General features: G+C 51.6%; 1 protein-coding gene across 12 annotated transcripts in view; it reads right to left on the bottom strand.

Annotated features, from left to right (window-relative positions):
* The window catches only part of Fblim1 (filamin binding LIM protein 1), a 34,546-nt gene extending 14,440 nt beyond the window's left edge, over positions 1–20,106 (bottom strand). For 2 of the 12 annotated variants that reach the window (NM_001007554.2, NM_001399241.1), the window contains 5 exon segments: positions 1,808–1,925; positions 2,386–2,570; positions 10,949–11,212; positions 11,616–11,668; positions 15,544–15,590. In NM_001007554.2, coding sequence (NP_001007555.1) covers positions 1,808–1,925; positions 2,386–2,570; positions 10,949–11,195 — 550 coding nt within the window. In that variant the 5' untranslated portion in view covers positions 11,196–11,212; positions 11,616–11,668; positions 15,544–15,590. 12 annotated transcript variants of the gene reach the window in all.
* Positions 20,107–25,772: the final 5,666 nt, after the last annotated feature.

Consider the following 25,772-nt stretch of genomic DNA (forward strand, 5'->3'; position numbering starts at 1 on the left):
TTGAGACAAAGTCTTTTGTAGCCTAGGTTAGCCCCCAACTTACTATGTAGCTGAGGATGACCTCTAACTTCTAGTCCTCCTGCATCATATACACTGGTACGAAATAAGCAAATATAAAAAAAACCCTTAATTTTTATTTATTGATCGGTTGTGTGTGCATGTGTGCACGCGCGCCTTGAGTGGAGATCAGGGGAACAAGCTCTGAAAGTCTGCACCACCATACAGGACTTATGGATAGACGTGAAGATACTAGTGCCTTTACCCCCTGAGCCTTCTTGCTACATCCCCACCCCCCACACCCCAGAAAAAGAATTAAAAAAGCAAGCCAGGCATAGTGGCTCACATCTGTAATCCCAGCATTGAGATAGAGGCAGGAGGATTGCCACAACTTATGAAGTGTCTTCATAGTGAGTTCCAAGTCAACCAGTGCCAGCTGTGGAGTGAGGTCCCGGCTCAGAAAAACAGAGAAGGGCTGGAGAGATGGCTCAGTGGTTAAGAGCACCGACTGCTCTTCCTGAGGTCCTGAGTTCAAATCCCAGCAACCACATGGTGGCTCACAACCATCTGTAATGGGATCTGATGCCCTCTTCTGGTGTGTCTGAAGACAGCTACAGTGTACTCATATACAAAATAAATAAATAAATCTTCAGAAAAACAGAGAAAAAGAATCTTTATTGTTGTTGTTGATGTTTTAAGACAAGGTAACCGTGACTGTCCAAGAACTCTCTGTGTAGCCTAGGCTGGCCTTCAACTCACAGAGATCCTCTGCCTCTGCCTCTTCCTCTCTGCCTCTCTCTCTGGCTCTTCCTCTTCCTCTTCCTCTGCCTCTGCCTCTGCCTCTGCCTCTGCCTCTGCCTCTGCCTCTGCCTCTACCTCTGCCTCTCTCTCTGCCTCTGCCTCTGCCTCTCTGAAGTCCAGATCTGGTTACAGAAAGACCTCAAAACAAACAAACATGGGTTAGGGATGATCAGTCAGGAACACACACACACACACACACACACACACACACACACACACACACGGGGGGGGGGGGTCTGGAGAGATGGCTCAGTGGTTAAGAGCACTGACTGCTCTTCCAGAGGTCCTGAGTTCAAATCCCAGCAACCACATGGTGGTTCACAGCCATCTGTAATGGGATCTGATGTCTGATGCCCTCTTCTGGTGTATCTTGAGTGTATTTATATATAATGAATAAATAAATCTTTAAAACAAAATTTAAAAAAAAAAAAGGAAGGAAGGAAAGAAGGTTAGGGATGAAGTTCAGTTGGTAGAGTGTGGATGAAGCCCTGGCTTCTATCTGCAGCACAGGCACAGTGGCACACGCCTAGCACTCAAGGGTGAGGCAGGTGGAGGAGGAAGAGAAGGCTAGCCTAGACTACAGGAGACCAGTGAGGCAAGTGGAGGAAAAAAAGGTCATCTTTGGCAACATACCAAATTCAAGGCTAGCCTGGACTACGTGAGGCCAGTGAGGCAGGTGGAGAAAAAGAAGGTCATCTTTGGGAACATACAGAATTCAAGGCTAGCCTGGACTACATGAGGCCAGTGAGGCAGGTGGAGAAAAAGAAGGTCATCTTTGGCAACATACCAAATTCAAGGCTAGCCTGGACTACGTGAGACCCTATCTCAAAATCATCATCGTCGACAAACCAGAAGCGAGCACATGTGTGCACTGGAGGTTCAGTGGTTACACATGGTACAGACAGTCCCTGTCATGTGAGCAGGGGGGGACCCTGCTCTCCCGCACTTCCCATGAGAAGCCCATTCCGACCCCAGGAGACCCAGAGAGGAAGCACACAGCCATCCATACCTGTGGATGCTTCTCTCTCTGGAAGAGTAACAGGCTCTTCTGGAGGGGGAGGAAGCTCCTCTTCCGAGGGCCTGACCTGAACAGGCTGAGGCTGGACCGAAGATCCCTTTGATGGAGCCTGGTGGGGGGCAGAGGATACAAATTGAGGAGATAGAAGAAAGGTGGACTGGTGGGGATCCCGCTAGATCCTCCCAGCTTGACTCCTGTTTCTAAGGACATCCTTGGTATGAAGTGTCCCAGCCAGCAACAATGGCTGGAGGAGGTGACAGATTTCTTGACCCAGCACACCATTGACAACTGCCTCTATGAAGGGCAGGATTGATTGGCTTCTTAGGCAGTATGGAGATTTGGGTCAGAACCAGGACATGTCCTAGAGCAGAGGGCATCAAGGTAGCAAAGGAGGTGGGGGACATGTCTCACCAGGGACCCTGAAAATTCCAGTTTCTACCAGCTTTGGGTCTCAGAAGGGCTTTGAAGACTGACTGGCTTCAAAAGGTAGGATTCAAAGCACCTTGGTACTGCTGGGAAGGGGGAAGGCAGCCCCCTCCACAGGAGGGTTGGGAACGCTAGAAGTTTACCTGTAGCAGGGGTGGAGGTGGGGGTGGGGGCAGGTGCAGTTGCTCCAAGTCAGAAATGAGCGATGATCCGGGCACGACAGGAGGCTCCTCTTCTGGGAGAGGCAGGTAGGCAGAAGGGGGTGGTGGAGGAGGCGGGAGGAGGTCTAAGTCCTCCTCATTCAGGGGAGGAGGTGGGAGAGAGCATCCTACAATGGGAAAAGAGATGGGTTGCCCAGAATTCCACAAGCCGCAAGGCAGATCTACTCACCCAGAAGGCCAAGCAGCAGTGGTTCCAGTCCACCCTGAACTGCTGTCCCTGGCTTGCTGTGGGTCCTTAGGCAAGAGCGTCAACTCTTGGAATTTTAAATTGTTTCTTTGGAAAGTGAGCCTCAGGCCCTTGTCAGGGTCTTGTCAGGGGGACAGACTGGGGATGATTTGCTTACATCGAGCACTTGACCCAAGCTTAGAGCTCAAACATGATGGGCACCTTCAGAGTGGTATGGCCAAGACTAGCCAAAGGCTGAGAACACAGCCATGGGCTGGGCTGATGGGACCCTCCTCCGTGTTTTTTTTTTTTTTTTGGGGGGAGGGGGACAGCATCTCTCTATATAGCCCTGTCCTGGATGGAACTCGTTATATCAGGACGGCTTCAAACTCACAGAGATCCACCTGGACTGACTGCTCTTCCAGAGGACCTGAGTTCAAATCACAGTAACCACATGGTGGCTCACAACCATCCGTAATGGGATCTGATACCCTCCTCTGGTGTGTCTGAAGACAGCTACGGTGTACTTATATATAATAAATGAATAAATCTTTAAACAAAACAAAAATCAAAAAAATCCCAAAAAACAAGAAAAACAAAAAACAAACTAAAAACAACCACAAAAAAAAAAAACCAAAAAAAAAAAAAAACAACTTAACAATTGGGCCAGCAATATGGCTCAGTGGGTAAAGATGCTTGCTACCATGTCTGAGTTCCAGCCCCCCCCCCCAGTGGCAAAAGAATAGAGTCCTTTGATGTCCATACAGTCCCAGGGCATGTGCCGCCCCCACCCCATCCTATGCACACACGATAAATAATTTAGAGTACAAGAATGAAAAGCAATAAGTCTTCCATGTGACCTAGCTATACCATTCCTGGCGAGCTGCCCAACTGGGGGCCTCCAGAGACACCTGCACCTCAGCGTTCAGTGTTGGCCCAGCTGCGGAACTAACCTAGGTGTCCAAGGCAGCTGATGGATAAAGAAATGTGGGGGGTTTTCCCAGCAAAATGTTTTTCAGCCCAAAGTTCATCCCATGGGAAAGATTCTTAGGAAAAGAACAGGCAAACATATATTCTACAAAAAAGGAGAAAGCTAGATATTGTGGCACCACGCACATGTAGTCCTAATACTCGGAAGCTGAGGCAGGAGAAGGCAGCTCGTGAGACATGGCCCTGCATTTAGGTGAGGCAGAAGGTCAGCTAAGCACACATAGACATCGCACGGGACCATCCCCTACCAGCAGAGGTGGCATGGGCTCCCCAGAGTGAGCTGACCGTGAGGAGGCCAGGACAGGAAAATTAGGCCCTGGTTATTGAGCGCAGGCTTCTGTGTTCCTGAGGGATGTGGGGGTGGGGGTGGGGGAGGGCTGGCCACCACGGCCATAGCTGTCTCCTCCCACTGCTCAGGAACCACTGTCACTACCAAGTTCATTACTATGACCCTGCAGCCAGTAGGGTGCCAGCTCCCTTTGAGATGATGACGTATGGGTAAGGCCAGGGTGCGAGGCATCTCAGGAAGGAACTACGATGGCTTCTGTCCACAATCAGGTACAGAACAAGCATGGCTAATAGTGGCCCCGTGAGGGCGGTATGCTGGCACAGGTCGGGTCTTTAATCCCAGAGAGTGGGATGCAGATCAGGTGGCTCTCTGTGAGTTCCAGGCCAGCTTGGTCTATGTTATGAACATTTCAAACAAACAAACAAACAAACAAACAAAAGAGGAAGAGGAGGAAGAGGATGGGAGCTCAGTGGGTAAAGGGATTTGGCTGACAACTTGGCATGTGTGATTCTGTGTGCACACATATACACATAAACAAAGGTGTGTGTGTGTGTGTGTGGGAGAATAATGGCCATGGAAGGACGGAGGCTAAGCACAGAAAGTTCTAGATTTCCCAAAGTCAGAAGACCTAGCGCCAGGTCTATCCTCACCCTCTGGCCTCAGGTTTCCTAGCCCAGCCCACCACTATCCTCACCTCCCACTCCTCCTCAGGGCTGAAGGGACCTTGCAGATGTGTGCTCTAGACCATGGCCCTGACTAAACCGAATCGCAGAATCCTGGGGGCTCGGGGAGGCGCCTGTACAAACACAGCCAGCTTCTGGTCATCCCCCACTGCTGGTCTAGGACCAGACTTAGGTCACTGTCAGGTCGGAAGTCTCACCTGTCTGAAGAGCATTAACAGGGTACAAAGGACTCTCAGCTCTCCTCCCGGCTCCCCTTCTCTGACTGGTTCTCACTGTGTTGCCCAGACTAGCCTCGAGCTCCCAATCCTCCATCCTCAGCCTCCTGAGTGCTGGGATTGCAGGTCTGTACCACCATACCAGGAGAAGAGGCTTCTACTGCAGTTGACAACGGTCAACCGAATAATTCAAAACAGCTAACAGGATTCTGAATGTTCCCGCCACAAAGAAATAAGCATCTGCGGTAATGGATATGCTAATTACCCTGACCTGAAGATTACACCACAAGCCATAAAACAAGATGCTGTATTGGATTGTGATGGTTTATATATGCTCTGCCCAGGGAGCGGCACGGAGGTGTGGCTTTGATGGAGTGGGTGTGGCTTTGATGGAGTGGGTGTGGCCTTGATGGAGTGGGTGTGGCCTTGATGGAGTGGGCGTGTCACTGTGGGTGTGGGCCCTAAGACCCTCCTCCTGGAAGGTGCCTGGAAGCCACTATTCTGGTAGCAGCCTTCAGATGAAGATGTAGAACTCTCAGCTCCTCCTGCACCATGGCTGCCTGGATGCTGCCATGCTCCTCCTTTGATGATAATGGACTGAACCTCTGAACCTGTAAGCCAGCCCCAATTAAACGTTGCCCTTTGGGGCTGGAGAGATGGCTCAGTGGTTAAGAGCACTGACTATTCTTCCAGAGGTCCTGAGTTCAAATCCCGGCAACCACATGGTGGCTCACAACCACCTGTAATGGGATCTGATGCCCTCTTCTGGTGTGCATGAACACAGGGACAGTGTATTCATATACATGAAATACATAAATTAATTAATTAAAAAAAATGTTTTCCTGGGGTTGGGGATTTAGCTCAGTGGTAGAGCGCTTGCCTAGGAAGCGCAAGGCCCTGGGTTCGGTCCCCAGCTCCAAAAAAAAGAACCAAAAAAAAAAAAAAATGTTTTCCTTTGTAAGAGTTGCCTTGGTCACGGTGTCTGCTCACAGCAGTAAAACCCTAACAAAGACACACATAAACATGTACAATTCGTGTGGGTGGATAAAAACGTATTGCGGGGCTAGTAAGATGGCTCAGTGGGTAGAGAGCTTGCTGCCAAGTCTGAGGGCCTGAGTTCCATTCTTAGGGCCTACATGGTGGAGAGAACTGACTCCTACAAGCTGTCCTCAGACTTCCACATACAAATGTTATGACACACATACAATGAATAAATGTAATCAAAAATTAATTTTAAAACTGGGGGCTAGAGGACTGGAGAGAAGGTTCAGCAGTTAGGAACCATATACTGGGGGGCTGGGGAGATGGCTCAGTGGTTAAGAGCACCGACTGCTCTTCCAGAGGTCCTGAGTTCAATTCCCAGCAACCACATGGTGGCTCACAACCATCTGTAATGGGATCCGATGCCCTCTTCTGGTGTGTCTGAAGACGGATACAGTGTACTCATACAATAAAATAAAATCTTTTTTTTTTTTCTTTTTTCTTTTTTTCGGAGCTGGGGACCGAACCCAGGGCCTTGAGCTTGCTAGGCAAGTGCTCTATCGCTGAGCTAAATCCCCAACCCCATAAAATAAAATCTTAAAAAAAATTTAATAAAAGGACCATATACTGCTCTTATCGAAGACCTGAGTTCAATTCCCAGCACCTTGTTAGACAGCTCACAACCACTTGTAGCCCAGGTCCAGGGATCCTGCGCCCTCTTCTGGCCCCTGGGGGTACTGCACTCACACTTGCACAAAACAACATACAGAAGCAATCCACGTGCAAATGTACACGTATATAACACAAATAAAAATAAAATAAAATCTGGGGCTGGTGGGGTGGCTCAGTGGTTAAATGGCACTGGTTACTCTTCCAGAGGACTGGAATCCGATTCCCAGAATCCACATGGTAGCTCACAACTGTGGGCCAGGCAAGGGGTGTCACTGAGCTCCTGTGAGCTCCAGTCTGAGATATGGCTGAGGAGGGGGCAGTGCAGCTCAGCAGCCTTGGAAGAGGATGAGGAGAAAGGGAGGGTAATTCAAAGGTGCTGGGCGGTGCTGGCACCTGCCTTCAACCCCAGCACTCAGGAGCCTGAGGGAAGCATATCTCTCTCTCTCTTTTTTTTTTTTTCCGGAGCTGGGGACCGAACCCAGGGCCTTGCGCTTGCTAGGCAAGTGCTCTACCGCTGAGCTAAATCCCCAACCCCGCAAGCATATCTCTTAAGTTTGAGGCCAGCCTGGTCTGCAGAGTGAGCTCCAGGACAGCCAGAGTTGGTACACTAAAAAAAAACAAAAAAAACAAAAAACCTGTCTTGAAAAAAGAAAGTTAATTAAAAAGATGATATAAGGGGTTGGGGATTTAGCTCAGCAGTAGAGCGCTTGCCTAGCGAGCGCAAGGCCCCGGGTTCAGTCCCCAGCTCCGAAAAAAAAAAAGAAAAAAGAAAAAGAAAAAAAAAAGATGATATAAATAAAGATTCACAAAGTGTCATTACTTCCCAGAACGATAGGAAAAATGCAAATTAAAGTCTCAACTCCAGCTTTGAGGTGGGGCCCAGCTGTGCTGGAACAAGCCCAGAGGTGACTATGGTGTGACTGATGGGCTGATGGGAGTGTGGGAACCTGGGGGCCACGTACTGGGAAAGCTTGTGAGTCAGGACCCGAGCTCTCAGAGGCATCCCAAGCTGTGTCCTCTCCCAGCGATGTCTCGCCCCAGGGACCATGAGCTGAGAAGTGTCAGCAAGAATGTAAGTGGGGAGAGGAGGTCGCCCAGGGGTAAAGGTGCTTGCTGCCAAGGCTGACGGCTGGAGTTTGATCCCTGGGACCCGCGCAGAAGCTTTCCTGCCTCTTTTCCTTGTTTTGGTGGGGCTGACCCCTCATCGCATATGTGTGGTGGTTTGAATGAAAATGGCTCCCACAGGTTCATAGGGATTGGCACTGATAGGTGTGGCCTTGTGGGAGGAAGTGTGTCACTGGGGGAGGGCTTTGAGGTTTCAAGCCAGGCCCAATGGTTCACTCTGTCTTCCTTCTGCCTGCTGAACCCCTTGTAGAACTCTCAGCTTCTTCCCTCCCCAAGCACCAGGTCTGCTTGCATGCCGCCATGCTTCCTGCCTGCTGTGACCATAATGGACTAAACCGATAGTTAAATGTGTTCCTTTATAAGAGTTGCTGTGGGGGTTGGGGATTTAGCTCAGCAGTAGAGCGCTTGCCTAGCAAGTGCAAGGCCCCAGGTTTGATCCCCAGCTCCGAAAAAAAAAGAAAAGAAAAAAAAAAAAAAAAAGAGTTGCTGTGTTGATGGTGTCTTCTGACAGCAATAGAAATCCTTACTAATATAATCTCTCTCTCTCTCTCTCTCTCTCTCTCTCTCTCTCTCTCTCTCACACACACACACACACACACACACACACACACACAGACACAGACACACAGACACTCACATCAATTAACTAATTAATTAGGTTAAAAGTCAATCCCAGAGCTAATGAGATGGCCCAGTGGGGAAAGACATTTTCAGCCAAGCCTGGTGACCTGAGTTCAATCCCCAGACCCCAACTGGGGACTGGAAGGGGAGAAGTAACAGGGACAGACTGTGCACAGACCTCCTTGCACAGGCATGTGCGCCAGCACACAGCAAGAAAGAAATCACAGGCCAGCAGCAACGTCCACAAACAGAGTAAGATGTCTTCTAGACCCTTCGAGTTCATTCCAGCCTCAGTCTTTGCACCTGTTTCCGTGTCCCCCATACAGCAGAGGCCTCAGAGGAGCCCCTCGAGGAGCGGCAAAAAGAGTCCCTTCTCCACCTCGATGGCACCGGGCTCCACTGTGATACTTGCTCTTTTGACATTCGATATGTTTTTGTCAATTCGAACTCACTTAGTGGGCGCGCGCGCGTGTGTGTGCGCGCGCACATGTGTGTATCTGTCTGTGTATCCATGTGCATGTGTGTGCATGCCTATCTGTGTGTGTTTATTGTGTACGAATGTGTGCGTAGGTGTATCTGTGTGCATATTTCTGTGTGTATGTATGTCCATGTGCGTGCATATCTCTCTGTGTGTGCGCCTATGTGCATATGTGTATATCTGTATGGATGTGTGTATCTGTGTACATGTATGTCTGTGTACAAGGGTGTATCCCTGTGCATATTTCTTCGTGTGTATATGCATATTCATGTGTGTGTTATATATATTTGTGTGTGTATCTGTGTGCACATGTGTATATGCCTGTGTGCACATGTGTATATGTGTGTGTGTGTGTCTGTGTGCACATGTATATATCTGTTCGTATGTGTGTGTGCCTGTGTGCACATGTGTATATCTGTGTGTATATTTGTGTGTGCCTGTGTGCACATGTGTATATCTGTGTGCATGTGTGTGTGTGCCTGTGTGCACATGTGTTTATCTGTGTGCATGTGTGTGTGCCTATGTGCATGTGTGTATATCTGTGTGTGCCTGTGTGCACATGTGTATATCTGTGTGCATGTGTGTGTGTATGTGTACATGTGGAGATCAAAAGAACTTGTAGGAGTTGATCTATCTTTCCACCTTTGCATAGGTTCTGGGACTTGAACTTAGATCCTTACTCTTGCCCAGTGAGCATTTTTACTGCTGAGCCATCTCGCTGGTCCTGTATGCTCTTTTTTTTTTTTTTTTACACACACACTCACACACACACCTCACACACACACACACACTCTCACACACACACACAAATAATAATAATAACTGAAATTAAAGGAAGTGTCAAAAATAAGGACCAGGATTTAGCTCACTTGGTCAAATGCACGAGGCCCTGGGTTCCATCCCCAGCACAGAAGAAGCTAGGTGTGGTGGCATAGGCCTGGGTTCCCACTTGGAAGGTAGAGGTGGGAGACTTAGGAAATGCCATCCTTAACTTCATAGGGAGTTCACCAGGGGAGGCTACCTTGACTTTGAAAGTGTGTGTGTGTGTGTGTGTGTGTGTGTGTGTGTGTGTGTGTGTGTGTGGTGATGGAACTTGCCATGGGGCTACTTAGAAAGAAGACTTTTCTGAGCATGCCAACAAGCTTGTCCAGCATGATGGAAGTCTGCGCAAAGGCCTTGGAGGATAGAAAGAAGACTAGTTTAGCTCAAGGCTGGGGAAGACACAAAACAAAACAAAACTTGAAAGGGCCAGAGTTGGGGTCAATCTGAGGCCAGTGGGAAAATTCCACCACAAACCCCCGAGCACAGAAAGACCCCACCCTTCCAGTAGGAGTAGAGTTAGTTCAGTTCCTGGAGCAACTGCAGGCCAAACTGTCAAACAAAGCTACCTAGGACTCCTAACAGACCTCCCCTTGACTCCCAACCGTCCCCCCTGAAAAGTCCAGAATGGTCCACTGACCACGAGTCAGTTTGAAGGTCGCTTCACCCCATCAATAGTACCCTGCCTAGTTACCATTGTTTGAATTCTGCCCCAATTGTTTGCAAGGTATATAACTCCCTGTTAGAGTCTGCTCAGGGTTGGCTCCCTTTGAAGTAAGCTGACCCAGACATGTTGGATTTAAAGTCCTCTTGCTTTTTGCATTGATCACTGCCTCCGTGAGTCTCATTCAAGAGGTCCTGGAAGAAGTTCAATTTGGACCTCACAGACTCAAACTTCTCCATGGGGAAAGGGGATTGGTGAGAGAGAGATTGGGGGAGAGGAGAGGAGAGGAGAGGAGAGGAGAGGAGAGGAGGAGGAGGAGGAGGAGGAGGAGGAGGAGGAGGAGGAGGAGGAGGAGGAGAAGGAGAAGGAGAAGGAGAAGGAGAAGGAGAAGGAGAAGGAGAAGGAGAAGGAGAAGGAGAAGGAGAAGGAGAAGGAGAAGGAGAAGGAGAAGGAGAAGGAGAAATGAGGAGAGCCCAAAATGTCCAGGAAAGAGCTGGCTCCTGTATGCTCTTAATCTTCACAACTATACTTTGAAGCTTTTCTGGGATGTTTTATATTAGCAAGGGTCTCTAGTGCTAAGAAGCTAAGGCACAGGGAGGCTGAGGGACCTGCAACATCCCAGAGCTGGGAAGAGGAAGAGTCAGGACTCCAGCACAGGCAGGTGGGTTTCAGAGTCTGCCTGGCACATGGCAGCGCTTGATGAGTGAGTGGCACCTAGTCTGCCCTTTCCTCCCTGCCTCGGTGCTAGCTCTGTCCTTGTCCCCTTAGGGACACTCTCTTACCTCCATTGGAGAGCTGAGGTGGGACTTCAGGGAGTGAGGCAGTGGTCCTGCCAGAGGGCGTCCAGGTCTTGGGGCTCCTGCCCACTGCAGCCCCAGGTGTCTTTGTGGGAAGGGTCTCCCAGGGTCGAGCACGTCGGGCTTCACAAACTGCCTGGGTCACTTCCTCAGTCACTGCCACATCTCTGCGTGGGGGGGCCAGGGTGATGAAGACAGAGGAGGCCACCCTCTTCTCTTGCTTGGAGGCCATGATCAGCTCCTGTGGGGCTGGGAAAAGAAGGGGTTCAGGTTATCAAGGGTAGCCCACTGGTCACTGAAGAGATCGCCCAGAGCCTTTCTTCTCCACAAGACAACCTCACTGTACTGGTGGGCCCAGTCTAAACACCCAGCCCCACCAGAGAGGGGACTGAAGCAGGAGAATGTGTGGTCTAGGCCAGCCTGGGTTGCACAGTGAGCAGGGAGGGAAAGAAGAGGAAGTAGGAGGGGCAGGGGCAGGGGATAGCCTTCAGATAGGCCACGTCACAAGGGCCCACACACTCCGAAGGCCCCTCCCAGTGGCCATTGCTCCAAAGCAATGGACAGGTTGTCTTCCCTGGCCTCCTCCTTCAGAGCCCAGCCCAGGCAGCTGACGGGCACAGGCCCTCAAACCCTCCCACGGCGCCTCCCTCACCTGAGATACTGATTCCTACTGGAAGGCAAGGTCCAAAGTTCAGGCCAGCTCCACTGGAAGAAAACAGGATCAGGATCGTAAGAGTAGCAGACGGGAAAAGACAGGATGTGCTCTGTCCCTGTGCTGCCCCGAGCGCCCAATGACACATCATCTTATTTCATCAGCAAGGACAGATCTGAGAAGTCAAGTCCCTTTGACAGCTCTGTTCTCTACTGTCCACTCCATACTGTCCAGCCCCAAACCGTCACATCTTTGATACTCTGTGTGTGTGTGTGTGTGTGTGTGTGTGTGTGTGTGTGTAATGGCTGTGGATATCTGGAATGTCTCCTATCCTACCTCCTAATCTACATCTTTCCAGAGCATAAATCGCATAAATCTGATTGCTTCTCCCTGCTTTTTAAGGCTGGGTAATGGTAGTGCACCCTTTAATCCCAGCAGACGGAGACAGAAGCAGGCAGATCTGAGTTCAAGGCTAGCCTAGTTTATAGAGAGAGTTCCAAGACAGCCAGGGCTAACCAAAGAAACTCTGTCTAACACACACACACACACACACACACACACACAGAGAGAGAGAGAGAGAGAGAGAGAGAGAGAGAGAGAGAGAGAGAAATAAAAGTTTTTTAAGGCTCCCTATTCCTTCAGAACAATAAACTCTAAGCTTCTGCGGCCTCACCCTCTCTCAACCCTGCCCATCTCTCTGATTTGGGGATGGGACTCTGGGTCTTGCACACATGAGATACAGTCGTACTCTACCACAGAGCCACACCCCCAAGTCTACCTCAAGATTCTTTTACCCGTCTTAGCCCTTTCTTTCCTGCCTTTCTCTGTTGGAGGATGTCCCTACATGGTTAATTTTAACTTTGAGAGAGTTAAAACCAGTTCAAACCTCACCTCATCCACGGAAGCGTCCCCTGACTCCCACTCTGGGGCGATGTATGCTTCCTCACATTGGGGACAGCTCATCACAGGACCTGCTGGCTCATTTGTGCATATGTCTGATACCCTCAGGTAACCTTGCCTGCCTTCAGTGGTCTGCATCAAGAGCCCGAGAGCAGCTGCACGTTGTTGAAGCCCAGATTTGGGCTTCAGAGGAAGCGCCTTCATGTTGGGAAGGCCAGGCGGCTCCTGCAGGTAGCAGCCTCTGAGGCTGAGGCCTAGGTGGGTCATTGTGTGTGAACTGACCACATGACACTAAGTCCTCCCTGGCACCCAACCATAGCTCCCTGGCTAAAAGTGTGCCCCTTATCTCCCTTCTTGACACTGTGTGGGCCACCATGACATGACCCTGAAGCTCAGTCATGGGTGCTTGGGGAGATGTATGGATAGTCTCAAACAGTGGGGATGGACAGTGGGGTGGGGTGAGGACCCAGAGACCCCAGTGGGATGTGGATCCCACATGGTCACTCACAGATCTCCCTCTGAGTCTCAAGGTGCATTGGCCTCCTTGGACCCCTCCTGCAGGCTGACAGAGACAAATGCCCAGAAAATAGCTCTGGGTGTCAAGCATGGCAGCACATGCTTTTAATTCCAGCACACCACAGGAAAGAAGCGGGACCTCTGTAAGTTGGAGGCCAGCCTGAGCTACATAGTAATTTCCAGAATAGCCAGGGCTACATAGAGAAACCCTGTTTTCCAAAAGGGTAAAATCTTTAAAATAAAATTGGGGGGGCCGGGCAGTGGTGGTGCAATCCTTTAATCCCAGCACTTGGTAGGCAGAGGCCGGCAGATCTTTGTGAGTTCAAGGCCAGCTGGGTCTACAGAGTGAGAGTTCCAGAACAGACAGGGCTGAAAGAGAAACCCTGTCTAGAAAAAAGAATATGTATGTATGTGTATGTGCGCACGCACCACACACACACACACACACACACACACACACACACACACATGCTTTTAATCCTAGCACTCACAGGCAGAAGAGTAAGCTGATCTCTCTCTCTCTCTCTCTCTCTCTCTCTCTCTCTCTCTCTCTCGTGAGTTCAAGGCCAGCCTGGTCTACAGTCTACATAGCAAATCCCAGATTAGCCAAAACAAACAAACAAATCGAAGCCAAGAACGATAGATAAAACATACTTTAACTGTAATCTCACTACTCAGGAAACCTGAGGCAGGAGGACCATGAGTTCAAACCCAGCCTGGGTACATAGTTAGACCCTATCTCAACTCCACTGACATTTATAAAGCCAAGAGCTCAGACTTCAAACCTCAGCTGTAGGGAGCCTCTGTCACGCGGTCCCAACAAGAGTTCGAAGTATGTTTCCTTGGCCCTCCAGCAGGCTTGGAATCCTTTCAGAGAATCCAGCAACCTGGGAGTCCTGGGGGCATCCTTGGACTTTTTCTTCCCTGGACCATACAAGCCTCCTCCCCCACTCCAAGCTCCACCCCTTCCCCCAAATAACCCAATCCAAACCAATTTCTTGCGGTCAACACATTCTAGGCGGGTCCTCTGAGACAGGCTGTGGCTCTTCAGGAACCCTCCTCCACCTCCTCTCCCCCTACTCTGACCCCCATTCCATTCTGCCTGCTTTCTCGGAAACATCCAGCGTGGAGGCCAGATGTTCGCAGCTGGGCATCCATGCTCGCCCTTTACGTCGTCAGGCAGCGGTGAGGACCTCGGGGATGGAGCAGCGCTGGGGATTTTCAAAGCCTTGTCGGGTCTCATAAAGAGAGCCTGCTGGCGCTTCCCTTAGGTCCCACTGCCCCTGAGTTCACCCAGGCGGGGGTGGGGTGGGGTGTGGGGTGTGGGAGCATTGTATGACAACTTCCCAGCAGACCCTCCACCCCCATCCTTCCTCCCCCGGAGGGCAAATCAGACACCCAGATCCAGTTGGGTAAGCGGAGAAAGTGGGAACAAAGGGAAAGAAAGTCATTTCCTGTCAAGAGGAAGGAAGGAGGCTGAGAGCCGGCCAGCCAGCCAGGGCCGGCCTTAGGCTGCAGCCCCTGGGAGGGGATGTGCAAGCGGCCTGGATAACTCTTTGCCCGCCCTCTAGACCCCCTTCGAGTCGTTTCTAAGCATTGCTCTTTCACACAGACCCACTAAGCAATCTAAGTTTAGGGCCAGAATTAAACTTTGCTGGAAACGGGAAAGTGTATGCCCCTCACTCCCACAAGACACCTTGCGATCTCAGAAGGCTAAGGGCCTCTCATCCTCTTTCCTACACCAGAGAAAGACGCTCAGAAACTCGGTTCTCCTCAGGCTACCGGTCTTTTGTACTGAGCGACCTTGATGCAGACGCTCAACCTCTCTGGGCTGTCTTTTTATTCATCAAGTGAATAGAAGTCTGCCCTAGAGGGTGGCTGAGAAGAGGCCAGCTGGTCATTCAGCCCCAGAGGGGCAGGCGGAGCTCTGCGGCTGGAGGACAGTGGTCTCCATTGTTAAAAGCAGGAATCTGGGCGCTGCCCAGCTTCTCCCCCTGGGATCTCAGGTCTGGGCTGAAGATGGGAAGTAGCTGCACACACCTTGGGGGATCGCCCATTTCCACACCCTGCCAGGCCAGGCGAGGAGACCCTAGGACCCTCTTTTCCCTCTCCGGACTGGAGCTGGGAACAGGGTCCAGGAGGGGCAAGAGAACTCGGGAACTCTGCGCCCTGGCACAGCAGTGGAGCGGGGCAGTTGGTCGGGTCACCGCGGTGACTATAATTTGATCCATATGCGGGCCTCTGTCCTCTTTGTGCGGGAGCCTCTGCCCTGCTCAACCCGTCCCACTCCAGAGCAGAGACATGACTCCCGTGCGGTCTCCGCACTCAGCCTGCCGAAGTCCCCAATGGCTGAGATCCTGGGACACACAGAGACAAGAGACAGTACCCGCCCCGAGCCCCCCAGCAGCGCCGGGGTGGGTCCAGTACGGTGGCCGAGAGTTACCCATGTGGCCACCTGAGGTTGACCCTGCCCGGGGCTCACAGCCAGGACCCCCACTCCGCACCCGCTTACCTGCCGCGCGCCCCATTCCCCGGCTCGGCCGGCGCTGCGCCTCCTCCCCTTGCTCCCGCCCCAGCCTCCCTCCGCCCGCCGCCCCGCGCGCGCCTTACCATAAAAGGTGACGCTCGGGGAGGGGGCGCGGGCTCGCCCTACCTGCCCCCCCACCTGTGGCCGCGCCCCCTCCCTTTGTTTCCACCACTCCTCCCCCTCCCTGTGGCTCCTCCTCCACTGCCCACCCCCACGGTGCACCGGGGAAGCGCGGGGCGGGGGCGGGGAAGGGGGATCCTTAGCCACCCTCGCTCTAGGTCACCTGGATGAGCGGCCCCACCTGCCTCAACTGGCGAAGAGGGGTACTTGCACCCGGATTGGCTCTGAAATCCTTCAGGGTCCTAAGTTAGTCTAGACGCATGACCTGGGACTGTCAACCCCGGTTCCCTAAGCCTCAATCTTTAATTCCTAAAATGGGGTCCGCACTGCCTGCCCACCTCTGCAACTTGGCCTGGAGTTAAAGCGATAATGCTAACATATACTGGAGTTGTGGGGCTTTTTCAAAGAATGCCTGGAGTAGGGCTCTCAGAGGCTCCAGTAAGGCAAGTAAGTCACCTGGATCTTCTGTCCTGGGCTGTCGGTGCCTGTCTGAGCCTAAGAATCCTTTACAAGTGGGTCTCGGGATCTGTGGTGGAAAGAGGCCCCTCAAGGAGACAGGGGAAAACAATCAGGTCACCTGTTTGCCTCCTGGCCCTGTTCCTGCCCCGAAGAAGAAGCGGAGCACAGAGCCCTGGGGCCTGGGTTGGGACTGCTCTGAGCTGCTCAGGTCCCTGGAGACCTGAGGACATTGCTGGGGAAAGAAATCTGGGTCTGATTCCCAGGCAAGCAAATTGTTCTTTTGACTAGAGGCACAATGGAGAATTGGGCAAGGGAGAGCCGTAGTCATCTGGAGGGCAGGGGGTAATCAGGCAGGATTGTGTCCCCTCCTGCAACCCTTGCCCCACCCTCACAACCACTCCTCGAGGTAGTCCTGGGATCGACGTGTCAGAGTAGGGTGCCTGGGTGCTCAGCTCCATCCTCCTCCTCCCCACTAAGCCCCACGCCCCTTAATGGCCTTTCCAACCGTTGTCATTAGGGTTTTCCGAGCGCAGTCACTAGAGTAGCTGCCATGTCTAGAGGCTTCCCTTGTGTTCCTTTCAAACCTTTCATCTAACTCTTCCAGACTCTACTCCAGGGCTGATAGGTCCTACCCCACAGACCAGACACTGAAGCCGGGGAGGATTGAGGCTTGTGCAGTGGGCACTGGGCAAGGCTAGATTCAAGCCAGACCAGACAGTGCCCCTTAGGCACCCGGATCTGCTAGCCCCGAGGCTGGATCGCTGCCACCATCCCCGGATAAGAGTCAAGGATGGAACCCAGTACCACACTGAGGCTGTGCCCAGGGGCCCCTTGGGTGCATTCCCAACCTGGCAATGGGGCCTTTTCTCTGCAGCAGGTGTGAAGACTCACGGCCTGTGCTGAAAATGGAGGGCGCCATTTACCCCTTTACCCCACTGCTTCATCCAGTGGAACACTGAGACTCTGAACCGAAGGGCTGACTTGGGGCCTTAGCCAAGGTCAAAGGGGTTAATCTAGGAGCCTGGCTTTCCACATCCGCTAAGCTCGGGACAGACTAAAGGCAATCTGGGGGTGTCTAGCTGCTGCCACTCACCGGCTGTCCTGCACCCCTGGCCTCTGTGCCACCTCCTGCTGCTGCTTCCAGTTGGGGTATTGTCCTAGCTCAAAGTCGCCTGCGCCAGCCTGGATATCAGTGGCACCGATAGGCAGGTGCCAAACTTCCTGCAATGGAAACCCAGGAAATGTGCTGGCAGAGAAGACACGCCCTCTGTCTGCCTTCTCATAGGTTCTGCTTCCCTCCTCCCTCCCTGCCAAGCTCAGACCAGCTCTCTTCCCTCCTCAGAAGTCCCAGTAGACAAGGAGAGAGTCCTCTACTAGGGCCATGATGGCTGAGTCCTGCAGGCAGACGGAGAAGGGCTTAGGGACAAGATTCGGGCAGTGGGTGACATTGGCTGCTGTTCAGACTCTGTTGGGAAGTATAGCCTGATCGCTGTCCACAGTGGTGGGTTTGGGACCCTGTAAACATGGTCTGGGCGCTGGCGACTTGGGAGGGAGAGTCAGTCGGGAGCCAATAGGAACCAAGTCTAACCATTAATCCTTGTCTAGATGGGGAGATTATGGATGGGGTATACTAGGACCGAGCAGAGACACAAATGGTGTGGGGGGTGAAGACAAAAATAGGGCAACAGTTACCAGCAGCAGCCTGTGCTAGAATGGAAAGACAGGGATGGCGGCAGGGGGGCGGCGGGTGGGAAGGCGTCTCTGACAGCACAGAAGCACGGGCCAAACGGACTCTTAGCCGTCGGTACTGACTGACCTTGAACAAGCACCACCTCCCAATTTTATTTTGGACGGGGTCTCTCTATGTAGCCTTGGCTGGAGTGAACCCAGGCCGACCTCGAACTCACAGAGAACCACTCGCTTCTGCCTCCCGAAGGGGCCTGCCAGCACACAGCACCGAGAGGGACAGCCTCCCCTCGGGAGGAATGTCAGAGCTACAGACACCAAGAGAGCACACTGAGGGTCTGTTTGTCATTGGCACCCTCCTATGGAAGGGATGGGATTCCCACATCATTCTTGCCTGGTTTCTGGAGCGTCCTGCCCACGGCATCTACACTCCAGCAAGATCCAAGTACTTGGCGGGCAGGAAGGAAGTGTTCTCCTCTCTGGGAATATGGTTGCATGCTCCCAAGCTCCCTGAGGTACATCATGGACCCTGGGCCTGGGAACTCGAGAGAATGCCCCTTCAGCTGTCTCTCTTAGGCGAGCTTGTTGGGATAACCCAGATCTAACTGCCTAGCCTCGGTTTGTCCCTCCTACCTCCCCCCCCAGCCTGTTAAAATTACATTTCTGAGTCAGGTATGTGCACATGCATGAAGCGTGAGGGTCTAGTCCTTGGCAAAGAGTCATAGGAAGTTTCCAGTCTCCCCGCCTTCCCACTTACCTGCCTGAAGTTGAAGGAGGCCAGGTTTCCTGAACACAGTTTCTCTAATGTCCCGGTGGGGCTGTAGTAGGTTGGGCTTGAGGGATCCCAGATGGTGGCAGGGACGGGCTGGAGTACAGGCCTCCTGAGTGACCCTGGCAACCTGTTCGACCTTGGGCAAGTTGTTCTCTGAGCCTAACTCTCCTCTCTTACGACTCACGTCTGTGGCCTTCCTGTAGTGATGGGGAATTGTAGATAGAGATTGTGCGGGATTTATGTCCACTGGGCACAAGGTAAGTGCATCTGAGGAGGGAACCGTAATTGAGAAAATGCGTCTAGACGAGGCTGTAGAGAACCCTGTAGGGCATTTTCTTAAATGGTGACTGATGGAGGAGGGCCCAGTCATTGGGTGGTACCATCCCTAAGATGGTGATTCTATAAAAAGACAGGTTGAGGAGCCAGCCCGTGGTAGCACATGCCTTTAATCCCAGCACTCGGGAGGCACTCTGAGTTCGAGTCCAGCTTGGTCTATAAAGTGAGTTCTAGCACAGCCAGGTCTATACAGAGAAAGCCTGTCTTTAAAGAATTACATTTCTTTTTAAGATTTATTTATTTATTACATATAAGTACACTGTAGCTGCCTTCAGACACACCAGAAGAGGGCATCAGATCTCATTACAGATGGTTGTGAGCCACCATGTGGTTGCTGGGACTTGAACTCAGGACCTCTGGAAGAGCAGTCAGTGCTCTTAACCACTGAGCCATCTCTCCAGCCCAGAAAGCCTGTCTTGAAGAACCACAGATAAGTAAAGTAAATAGGGGGTTGGATTGCTGTGTGGCAGTGATGGCTCACACCCTTGATCCTAGCACTCGGGAGGCAGAGGCAGGCAGATCTCTGTGAGTTTGAGGCCAGCCTGGTCTATAGAGCTAGTTCCAGGACAGCAGGGGCTACACAGAGAAACCCTATCTTGACATCCTCCCCACACACCCATGCAGTGCCTGGGATCTAGGAGGCTTGTGGGCTGACGGTGGGACTTCATGTAAGCCTATGTGTACCTGCCCCAGCAGACAGGGAGGATCATCTATCTCCCTGTGTCTTGACTGTGAAAACAAACTTAAACCTCTGCTTTGGGGGCCTGAGCTGATTCTGGCCAAGCCTGCCCAAACCTGCCATTTCCCACAACTGCTGAGCCAGGTGAGCCGGGCTCTAGACTGAGGGTGGGAAGTGGGGGATGGATCCTTGAGCCTCAGGCCTTCATCCTCTGCCAACAGCAGGGAGGCAATGGTGGCCTCAGTTTCTCGAAAGGGTCCTCATCTGTTTTCTTGCACTAAGACCCGATCCCCTCACTAAAGCCACCCCGAGCCCTCTCTTACTGAGAGTTAGTGTCCCTCCATGGCATACCAACCCTAGCCTTCCCAGTTCTGTAGCCTGTACCCGACATGGCCCTGCTGGCCTCCGCAGCTCTCCGAGCCCCGGGTTGATTCAGTGTGAAGGAAAGTAGGCTCTTGTCAGGCTGTGCTCACTTGAGTGAGCTCCTCAGAAGCACTGGGAGTTGCGGAGGGATTATGGAGGATTGTGGACAGAGAGGGCAGCCGGGTTATAGGCAGGGAGCACTGCCAGTAAGCATTCCTGGCCGACAGCCCAGAAAGATGTCAGACGAATGGACCCCAGCACCCTGTGAAAGCACATGTGCTTTCCCGTCTCTAAAGAAACATTACCCTTTTGTAAGAAGTTCATGTTCTTTTCCCCCAAACGTGTGTGTGCACGTGCATCTGTGTGGGCATGTGTATGTGTGTGGACATGTGTATGTGTGAGCATGTGCATGTGAGCGTGCATGTGTATGTGTGTATGGGCATGTGTATGTGTGTGTGCATGCGCATGTGTGTGCAAGTGCATGTGTGTACATGTGCATGTGTGTGCAAGTGCATGTGTGTGTGCATGTGCATGTGTGTGGACATGTGTATGTGTGAGCATGTGCATGTGAGCGTGCATGTGCATGTGTGTGGGCATGTGTGTGGAGGTCAGAGGTTAACCTGCAGTGCCATTCCTTAGACACCATCTCCCTCATTTTTGTTTTTGTTGTCATGGTTTTGTTTTGTTTTGTTTTATCTTATTCACTTTACATCCCTCTCAGTGCCTCCTCCAGGGTCCCCCTCCTCCCACACACACTTGTTTTTGTTCTTTGAGACAGTGTTTTCTCTGTATAGCCCTGGAACTCCCTCTGTAGACCAGGCTGGCCTCAAACTCAGAGATCTCCTGCCTCTGTCTCTGAGTGTTGGGATTAAAGGCGTGCTCCATCATTGTCCAGCTTTCCTCTTTTATTTTATGTCAGGTTTCTACTTTAAGACTTCCTTCCTTTTTTTTTTTTTTTTCTTCTTTTCTTTTTCGGAGCTGGGGACAGAACCCAGGGCCTTGCGCTTGCTAGGCAAGCGCTCTACCACTGAGCTAAATCCCCAACCCCTTAAGACTTATTTCTAAGGCTGGAGAGATGGCTCAGTGGTTAAGAGCACTGACTGTTTTTCCAGGGGTCCTGAGTTCAAATCCCAGCAACCACATGGTGGCTCACAACCATCTGTAATGGGATCTGCTGCCCTCTTCTGGTATGCAGGTCTACATCCAGGCAGAATGCTGTACACATAATAAAAAAATCTCTTAAAAAACTTAATTTTATTTTTTTATTCACGTGTATGGGTGTTTCGGGATGTGTGTGCCAGGTACATGAGGGTTCCTGAGAGTAGGCATTAAATTCCCGGGAGCTGGAGTTCCAGACCTTTGTGAGCCACCCGCCATGGGTGGGAACCCAAGTACAGGCACTCCTAACTACTGAATCATCTCTCCAGACCTCCCCTCTGGCCTAGAGTTCATCAAGTAGCAATTTTCCCAGCATTGAGATTACAGCTGTGCACAGCTGTGTCGACCCTAGCTGTACTGTCCACTAAAGCTCACATCCACCTTGTCCCCATGCCTTACAGTCCACTGTCTGGACAGGCCAGCACTGCTGATGTCTGACCATCTCTCTCTGCATAGCCTTCTGTGGCTCCCCACTGCTCTTGAGGATACCCCAAGCCCCTCACCAGGCCCGTGTGACCCAGGGCCTGCTCGACAGCTCCTTAGAGACCTAGGGCCGGAGCTCTTGGCCACACCCTGCCCTTGGCCTGAGATGCCTTCTTAACTCAGATGGAGCTGTTATTTTAGATGCTTCTAAACGAGTGTGCTTCTAAAGGGTCTTTCCTCATCACAGAGAGGAATCCGTTGACAGGGAGCTGAATTCAGATTCATGACCTCCCTCTGCAAATCCCACCACTGCCCCCCATCAGGGAACGAAGACGCTGACCTTGAGTGTCCAGGGCCCTGCCCTCGTCTATGGCTGTCTCTGCCAACTCCATGGTTGCCACTCTCCCAGCTCTCCCTCATCACAGAGATCTGTCCACGCCACCCTCAAGGCTGCAGGGTCCTTCCCAGGCTTCTGCTTCTGCACTTAACGCTTTGCTCAAATATTCCCCTCCTCAATGCAAGCACTATGGAAGGCAGCTCTTAGTTGCTCCAAGGACTCTTAGGTGTCCCTCTTGGGCGAACACCCCAACCCCACCCCGCTGTAACAGCCCCATTCGAAGTGTGTGGGACCCTGTGACTTGCTTAGAATAGGATCTGACGAAGCCTTTCACTATTGGGTTATATAAAGTTGGAGGCCTCTAGCCTTCCAGGTCCCCCTCCCTCTTCCTCCCTCCCTCCCTCCCTCCTTCCCTGACTCTGAAGGGAAGAAGCTGCTGGGCTGTGATGAAGTCCATGTAGCAGGAGCTTGAGGGGAGGCTCTCAGATTTTAGGAAGTCTCTGAGTCACAACTGACCTCTTGACCACAGGCTCTGAGTTAGAGAACATGGTTGAGCTGCACGAAACGCCTGACTCATAGAGGGCGTGAACTCACAAATGTCTACTGCCTTAAGCAACTACATTTTCTTTGTACGTGTGGGGGAATCTGTTACACAGCCACAGCTGACAGATACACCTTCCTGGGGCCCCTTAAACTCTGCCCAACTACCAATCTCCATTTTCTAAACCAGCTCCCCTTTTCTTCAGCCGCACTCATTGTCACTTGATACCACACTGGCTTGTCCCTCTCTAAGGAGGATGGCCTCTCTGAAGTGAGAGCAGTGAGCTTATCACAGCCTCCTTCTAGCCCCAACAGCCGCCAACTCCTTATAGGTACTCTGGGCTGATCTACTGGTTACAGATGCTCGTGCAAACCCAGAGAGGCCACACAGCACTCCCAGGAAGGGTCAGGAGTGGTGACTCACACCTTAATCCCAGGACATAAAGATGGAGGCAGGCTGATTCTTTTTTTTTTTTTTCTTTTCTCGGAACTGGGGACCGAACCCAGGGCCTTGCGCTTGCTAGGCAAGCACTCTACCACTGAGCTAAATCCCCAACCCCCAGGCTGATTCTTGAGTTCAAGGCCAGCCTGGTCTACAGAGCAAGTTTCAGGACAGTCAGTAGCTACTCTGAGACACCCTATCTCAATAAACCAAAAACAAACAAACCCCAAAACTGTCTTGTCAGAGTCGCTGGTGCTGTGATGAAACACCGTGATCAAAAGCAAGCTGGGGCAGAAAGGGTTAATCTGGCTTACCCTTCCACATCATAGTCTGGAAGTCAGGACAGGAACTCAAGCAGGGCAGGAACCTGGAAGCAGGAGCTGATGCAGAGGCTGTGGAGGGGTGCTGCTTACTGGCTTGCTCCTCTCTCTCTCTCCTCTCTCTCTCTCCTTCCCCCCCCCCCCCAAGACAGTGTTTCTCTGTGCAGCCCTGGCTGTCCTGGAATTTACTCTGTAGAGCAGGTTGGTCTCCAACTCTCAGAGATCCACCTGCCTCTGCTTCCCGAGGGCTGGGATTGTGAGCATGAGCCCCCATTGCCTGGCACAGAGCCATTTTCTTAATTGAGGTTTCCTCCTCTCAGATGACCTCAGTCTGTGTCAAGTTGACACAAAGCTATCCAGCACACAAACGAAACAAAGGAACAAGAAAGAAAGAGAGAGAAAGAGAGAGAGAGAGAGAGAGAGAGAGAGAGAGAAGAGAAGAGAAGAGAAGAGAAGAGAAGAGAAGAGAAGAGAAGAAAAGAGAAAAGATCCAGAAATAATGGTCAGGAAAATATTCAGTCACATACACACCTCCACACCTCATTCCCCCCACTCCCCCACTCCCCCAACACCCCCACACTCCACACCCCCACACCTCACTCCCCACACTCCCCAATATCCCCACACCTCCCCCGCTCCATGCAGAAACTGAAGACCCTGGTCTTTTTCTTTTTCTTTTTTTTTTTTTTTCTTTTTTCTTTTTTTCGGAGCTGGGGACTGAACCCAGGGCCTTGCGCTTGCTAGGCAAGCGCTCTACCACTGAGCTAAATCCCCAACCCCAAGACCCTGGTCTTTTGCTTCTTCTTCTTTTTTTTTTTTTTTTTTTTTAAGATTTATTTATTTATTATATATAAGTACATTGTAGCTGTCCTCAGACACACCAGAAGAGGGCATCAGATCTCATTACAGATGGTTGTGAGCCACCATGTGGTTGCTGGGAATTGAACTCAGGACCTCTGGAAGAGCAGTCGGTGCTCTTAACCTCTGTGTTGTCTCTCCAGCCTCCTCCCCACCCCACCCCCAGGGTGGTTTTAACGTCAGCTTGTCACAAGTTAGAATCACATGAGCAGGGAGCCTTAGCTGAAGATCTGTCCTAGTTCCCTAGTGTGGGTGACACATTCCGATAGCAGCCTAGACAAAAAGGAAGATTAGCCACCCTCTGCCCTCTTAGATGTCAAGTTCACTTACCCTGCTTTGTCTGCCCCACCTGCCTCTGGGATTAAAGGCGAGTGCCTCGGCATACCATACTGGGCTCCCGGTTTAAATTTTAGAACATTTTTTTCACACTTATTTATTGTGCATAGGCACTCGCCTGCCCCAGCAATTGTGTAGAAATCAGCCCTCTCCTTCCTCCATGTCTGAGAAACTGAATTCAGGTCATCAGGCCTTGTGGCAAGCACCTTACCAGACGGACCATCTCACCACCCCCACTGACTTTCTTCCTCTTCCTCCTCTCCTTTATCTTCTTCATCCCCTACTTCTCCCCCTCCTTTTTTTCTTCTTTTTGAAGACAGGGTCTGTTGCATCCCAGTCTGACCTTGAATTTGCTCCACTTACTACGTACCTAGAGAGTAACCTTGAGCTTCTGATCCACCCACATCCGTCTCCCAAATGCTGGGGTGACAGGTATGCAAACCCAGGCCTAGCTTAAACAGGGCTGGGAATCAAATCCAGGGCCTTCCGTGAGGTAGGCAAACAGTCTACCAACTGAGTCCCATGCCCGGTCCTTTTTTTGAGGGCGAGCGGGGGGGGGGGGGCTCATACATTAGAGGTAAGCACCACACCACTGAGCTATCTACCCCCAAGGTAGGGTGACCTAATTTTTAAGACTCTTGCCAGACCCAAAATAAGTTTCAGAAAAAATAATTTGATAAGAAGGGAAATCTCTCCCAGCCCACACGTTCCAATTCTTGTTTGGATAATGGTCCCTTTGCCCATAAAAAGGAAAGGACAGCTGAGTCCAGTTCTCGCCCAGATGTTGCCAGTATTTCCCCAGTCAGGCTGTGGGCTGAGGAGACCAGAATGCCTTCCAGTACAAACAGTGGGTTTGGTTGGAACCCAGAGCCAGTCTGGGTCTGGCGGATACTGGCCCTTCGCCCACCAGATGAGACGTTTCCTCCAGACAGGCAAGTTGAGGGGTGGCGGCCAGATCACACAGCCAGGGGTTGATATTGGACTGAGCAGGCCTTCATGCTGTCCCTGGTACAACCAGGTCCCCTTGGCTTCCCCTTGTGTTGCCTTGGTTGGAGAGGAGAGGACCAGAGGCCAATAGTTCTCAGGTGGCGATGGTGGTCTTTTTGTTTTGGTGCTGGAGACAGGGTTTCATGTATGTAGCCTAGGCTGGCCATGTACTTGGGATGTAGCAGAGGATAACCCCGAGCTCCGGATGCTTCTGCCTCTACTGGGTTGCAGATGTAAACCATCATGCCTCGTTTATGCAGTGCTGGGGACTGAACCCAGAGCTTCGTGCAAACCCTCTACTAACCAAGTTACGTCCTCATCCCACTCAGCCTATAATGGCGTCTGGAGAGAGGAAGGATCTCAACAGAGTCTGTGGTCTTCAAGAGCCTTCTCCAGGC

This window comes from Rattus norvegicus, chromosome 5 (assembly GCF_021556685.1).
Source record: "Rattus norvegicus strain SHRSP/BbbUtx chromosome 5, alternate assembly SHRSP_T2T, whole genome shotgun sequence".
Lineage (NCBI taxonomy): Eukaryota > Metazoa > Chordata > Mammalia > Rodentia > Muridae > Rattus > Rattus norvegicus.